Consider the following 5000-nt stretch of genomic DNA (forward strand, 5'->3'; position numbering starts at 1 on the left):
CCTGTGTACTTTACAGTATTAGTTGACAGACTGTTTGACATTTACTGCACCTGACGTATATATATATATACGTCAGATGCAGTAAACTCCAATACACAACCCCATATAATCAACTCCAGATCCCAACATCAAAAAAGTAAACCATGATCATCAAAGAAAAACTGATGAATGTCAGCTGTGATCATTAAAGCAGTACATCATGAGCAGCTGTGAGAAACAGGAGGATTGTGGGAGTGTCTCACCGGGCTGGTGACCAGCGGCGACTGACCGCGCGGCCTCTTCAACAGCTGCTGCGCGTGGAGCTGAATGTTGGCCCCGCCGTCAGACGCCCGGCGGCCCAGAGGACCCATGCCATTCAGCAGCTGCAGGGTGGGAGGCTGCAGGAGAGACTGTTCCTGCACACGGACGGAAGGGACGTCAGGTGATCTCAGCGTCAGCAGATGTCCGAGCAGATACATGCATGTGTGTGTGTGTGTGTGTTTTACCTTGTACTCCAGCTGCTGCGTGGGCTGCAGGTTCGGGGTCGGCATCAGATGCATCTGCGCCATGGTGGGAACCAGCGGAGGGAAGGGCGGCTGAGGGGCCACTCGCGGAAACCCAGGGGCCAGTTTCTGAAGATCCTCCTGAATCTCAGCCCTGACAAACACACACAACATCAGTGCTGGAGGAAGGTGGGAGGGGTCTAGAGTGAACTGTGAGAAACTTGGTTTGGGTGGGAGGAGCCTATGTCAGGTGGGAGGATATAATAAATAATTAGTAACTACTTTAGGTGTGTTCGACTTGAAGCGGCACTGCACACACCGATCAGTGTGTGACATCAAAGTACCGCGAGAGTTATAGAGAACAGACGGCTCCGTAAGCTTTCAAACGCACCCGCGATACCTTGCCATCACGCCACTTCAAGTTGAACACAGCTATTAGTTTGAGGAGTTCAGAATGAACCAGGGTTTAGAGCGAAATGGGAGGGTCTTGAGAGAGTTGGGAGGAGTTTATAGTGAAATGGGAGGGTTTTGGGGTTAGGTGGGAGGAGCTTAATTTGGAGGGACTCGAGTTAAGTGTGAGGGTTTAGAGTGAACTGGGATGGACTTAAGTTAAATGGGAGGAGTTTAGAGTGAACTGGGAGGGACTTAAGGAAAATGGGAGGGTTTGGAGTGAACTGGGAGGGACTTGAGTTAGATGGGAGGAGTTTTAGAGTGAACTGGGAGGGACTTAAGGAAAATGGGGAGGGTTTGGAGTGAAACTGGGTGGGACTTGAGTTAAATGGGAGGAGTTTAGAGTGAACTGGAAGGGACTTAAGGAAAATGGGAGGGTTTGGAGTGAACTGGGAGGGACTTGAGTTAAATGGGAGGAGTTTAGAGTGAACTGGGAGGGACTTAAGGAAAATGGGAGGGTTTGGAGTGAACTGGGAGGGACTTAAAGAAAATGGGAGGGTTTGGAGTGAACTGGGAGGGACTTAAGGAAAATGGGAGGGTTTGGAGTGAACTGTGAGAAACTTGGTTTGGGTGGGAGGAGCCTATGTCAGGTGGGAGGAGCTTAGAGTGAATTTGGAGTGACTTTACGTGTGTTCGACTTGAAGCGGCGCTGCACATCAGTGTGTGACATCAAAGTACCGCGAGAGTTATAGAGAACAGACGGCTCCGTAAGCTTTCAAACGCACCCGCGATACCTTGCCATCACGCCACTTCAAGTTGAACACAGCTATTAGTTTGAGGAGTTCAGAATGAACCAGGGTTTAGAGCGAAATGGGAGGGTCTTGAGAGAGTTGGGAGGAGTTTATAGTGAAATGGGAGGGTTTTGGGTTAGGTGGGAGGAGCTTAATTTGGAGGGACTCGAGTTAAGTGTGAGGGTTTAGAGTGAACTGGGATGGACTTAAAGAAAATGGGAGGGTTTGGAGTGAACTGGGAGGGACTTAAAGAAAATGGGAGGGTTTGGAGTGAACTGGGAGGGACTTAAGGAAAATGGGAGGGTTTGGAGTGAACTGGGAGGGACTTGAGTTAAATGGGAGGAGTTTGGAGTGAACTGGGAGGGACTTGAGTTAAATGGGAGGAGTTTGGAGTGAACTGGGAGGGACTTGAGTTAAATGGGAGGAGTTTAGAGTGAACTGGGAGGGACTTGAGTTAAATGGGAGGAGTTTGGAGTGAACTGGGAGGGACTTGAGTTAAATGGGAGGAGTTTAGAGTGAACTGGGAGGGACTTGAGTTAAATGGGAGGGCGGTGTTTCCGTACTTCATCACAGATGAAGTGAATTAAATGCAATATTTGTCAAATACACAGACATTTCAGAAACGTTTTCATGAGCAACAGAAATAATACAGCGCCATCTTTTCACGAATAAAGTTTAACACAATCATATACTATTTAAACACTAATAAAGTGGGGATATATATGCTTTTATCAGTGTTGTATGATAAACGTGGCTCAATACAACAGTGCGACTACAGTAAAAAAGCTTTTACTGTTCTAAACACAAGGATTTGTGGACATTATTGGAACTGAAAAGGTTAGAATAAACCCGAAACACACGTGATCGTTGTCATGTGGTGAATCTGGCCAATCGTGAAACAGTGGCGTCTGCGCCGTCTCAAGTTGGACAGAATTTCTAACCGGCATGCACTGTTTCAAGTCAGCTTGCGATCGGTCTGCGCAGCGCTGCATGAAGTCGAACGCTCCTGTTTAGAGTGAATTAGGAGGGGCTTGAGTTTGGTAGGAGGTGGGTGGGACTTGTGCTAGGTAGGAGTGGTTTAGTGAGTAGGGAGTGAACTGGGAGGGATTAAGTGTCAACTGGGAGAGGTTTTAAGTAAACTGGGTGGGACTTGTGCTAGGTAGGAGTGGTTTAGTGAGTAGGGAGGGGCTTTAGGCACTGGCTGGGATGTGTGGTACCTGGGGTCTGGAACGCCTACAGTGTGTCGTCTCATGGACAGGTATCTGGCCATCGCTTCTGGACTGGGCTCTTCTCCCTCATCGCTGTCCAGAGCCATCGTCCCGTCCGTCTGAAACACACACACACACACACTCATCCACTGTAAACCAGTCCATTTGATTTATGATGTATTCTCAGTGATTGTGAGAGCAGAGAGCTGAAAGCAGTGTGGCGCTCACCTCGACGATCTGATTCTCGGGGTTTATGAGCTGAACCTGCGGCACCGTCATACTGACAGCACTACTCTGATCCTGCAGGACACACACAGACACACGTGATGAAGCAGACCCATCAGCTCCACGCTGGTCAAATACACCGATGGACTCACAACATGTCTATATAGTTTTTAAGTTTTAGTTTATTTTGTTAATTATTTTAGTACTTAAACTAAACTTAATCTTAAATTAATCCTTAAATTAATTTCTGTTAATATTTATTTTTTATTTTAAGTAATGAATGTTTTCCTAGTTTTGTGTTAGTTAATGATAATAACCCTAGTGAAAGTCGTGCCTTAATTATTATAAACTAAAGTTTTTCTAGTTTTAGTCTTTTCGTTTTGAACTGAAAATTTTTAATCTAGTACAAATTCTGGATTCTCTGACTGAAAATAATCCCTTTTGCAAGTGAGTGAGCAAACACAGAAAGAAAGCTGAAAAACACTGCATCACATAACCAGAATCCTCTCACAACCCCACGATCCCCTTCCTCTAAAATCATCATTAGATCTGCACAAGCCCACGGCGCTGCTTTCATACAGTATGTAAATGAGGCACTCTGGAGCTCATGCATATTCCTCTCATCAGGAATCAAAGGTTGCTAACGGTAACGGCACACACCTGCACAGCGTTGAGTGGGTAGAGGGGGCGGGGCGTGGGCGGAGCCACACACAGGTTCTTGTGCCGCTTGAGTTTGTCAGACAGCAGACTGTAGGTGGCGCTGTAGTGATCGTACGCATCAGTGTGCAGAGACTGAGAGGAGAAACACAACCACATGAATGTTCCAGAAGAGCTCATCTGAATGAAGGAGGGGCTTGTGTGTGTGTGTGTGTGTGTCACCTGTAAGGTCCGCTCTCGGTCGAAGCCCATCTCCGACATGGCCATCAGAATCTGTTCGTTAATTAACTCTGTTTCTCTCTCCACCTTCACCTGCTCACATTCTGCTATCAGCTGACAGAGACACAGGTAAATCAGCAATAATTCTACACAACTAAAATCTAAGAACTGCCAGCATCACGTGTGTGTAGTGTGTGTTTTTGTGCTAGTGTGTGTGACTGACTCGGTCAAACTCGGGGTCGGGGTCTCCTTGTCTCATCCACTTGTTCTTACAGATCTGCTCCATTGAAAGCCGTCGACTGGGCTCCAGAATCAACATGTGTCTGATCAGATACTCACAGTCTGAAACACACACAAACACACATCAGTCATCGTGCGAGAAAGTGAGTATGTACTAAGTGTTTGTTATGTGTGTGTGTGTGCGAGAAAGTGAGTATGTACTAAGTGTGCAAGAGTGAGTGTGTGTGAGCAAGCAATTCAATAAAAAATTCTTTTAATGTGCAAGAACGAATGTGTGCGAGAGTGAGTCAGAGTAAGTGAGCGAGGGTGTGTTCGTGTGGGAATGAGAATGAATTTGTGTGTGAGTGTGCGAGAATGAATGTGTGAGTGAGAGTGTGTATAGAAATAAATTATTCAAAAAACAATTTAATAATGAATGTGTAAGTCAGAAGGAGTGAGTGTGTGAGTGTGCAAGAGGAGTGTGCAAGAACGAATGTGTTTGAGAGTGAGTCAGAGTAAGCGAGCGAGGGTGTGTGCATCTGCGAACGAGAATGAATGTGTGTGTGAGTGTGCAAGAATGAATAAGTGTGACTGAGAGTGAATCAGTGAGTGTGCGAACGAGTGAATGTGTGCGAGTGTGTGAGAGTAAATGTGTGTGAGTGAGTGAGAGCGAGTGTGTAAGAATGAATATGTGTGACTGAGAAGGAGTGAGTGTGCAAGAACGAATGTGTGTGAGAGTGAGAGAGTGAGTCAGAGTAAGTGAGTAAGGGTGTGTGCGTCTGCGAACGAGAATGAATGTGTGTGTGTGT

General features: G+C 46.4%; 1 protein-coding gene across 1 annotated transcript in view; it reads right to left on the reverse strand.

Annotated features, from left to right (window-relative positions):
- LOC109047164 (serine/threonine-protein kinase SIK3 homolog) overlaps positions 1-5000 on the reverse strand; it is a 19810-nt gene that overhangs the window by 12235 nt on the left and 2575 nt on the right. Inside the window, 7 exon segments of the mRNA XM_042771537.1 lie at positions 243-395; positions 486-636; positions 2881-2990; positions 3100-3171; positions 3757-3888; positions 3976-4086; positions 4196-4314. Coding sequence (XP_042627471.1) covers positions 243-395; positions 486-636; positions 2881-2990; positions 3100-3171; positions 3757-3888; positions 3976-4086; positions 4196-4314 — 848 coding nt within the window.

This window comes from Cyprinus carpio, chromosome A15, assembly GCF_018340385.1.
Source record: "Cyprinus carpio isolate SPL01 chromosome A15, ASM1834038v1, whole genome shotgun sequence".
Lineage (NCBI taxonomy): Eukaryota > Metazoa > Chordata > Actinopteri > Cypriniformes > Cyprinidae > Cyprinus > Cyprinus carpio.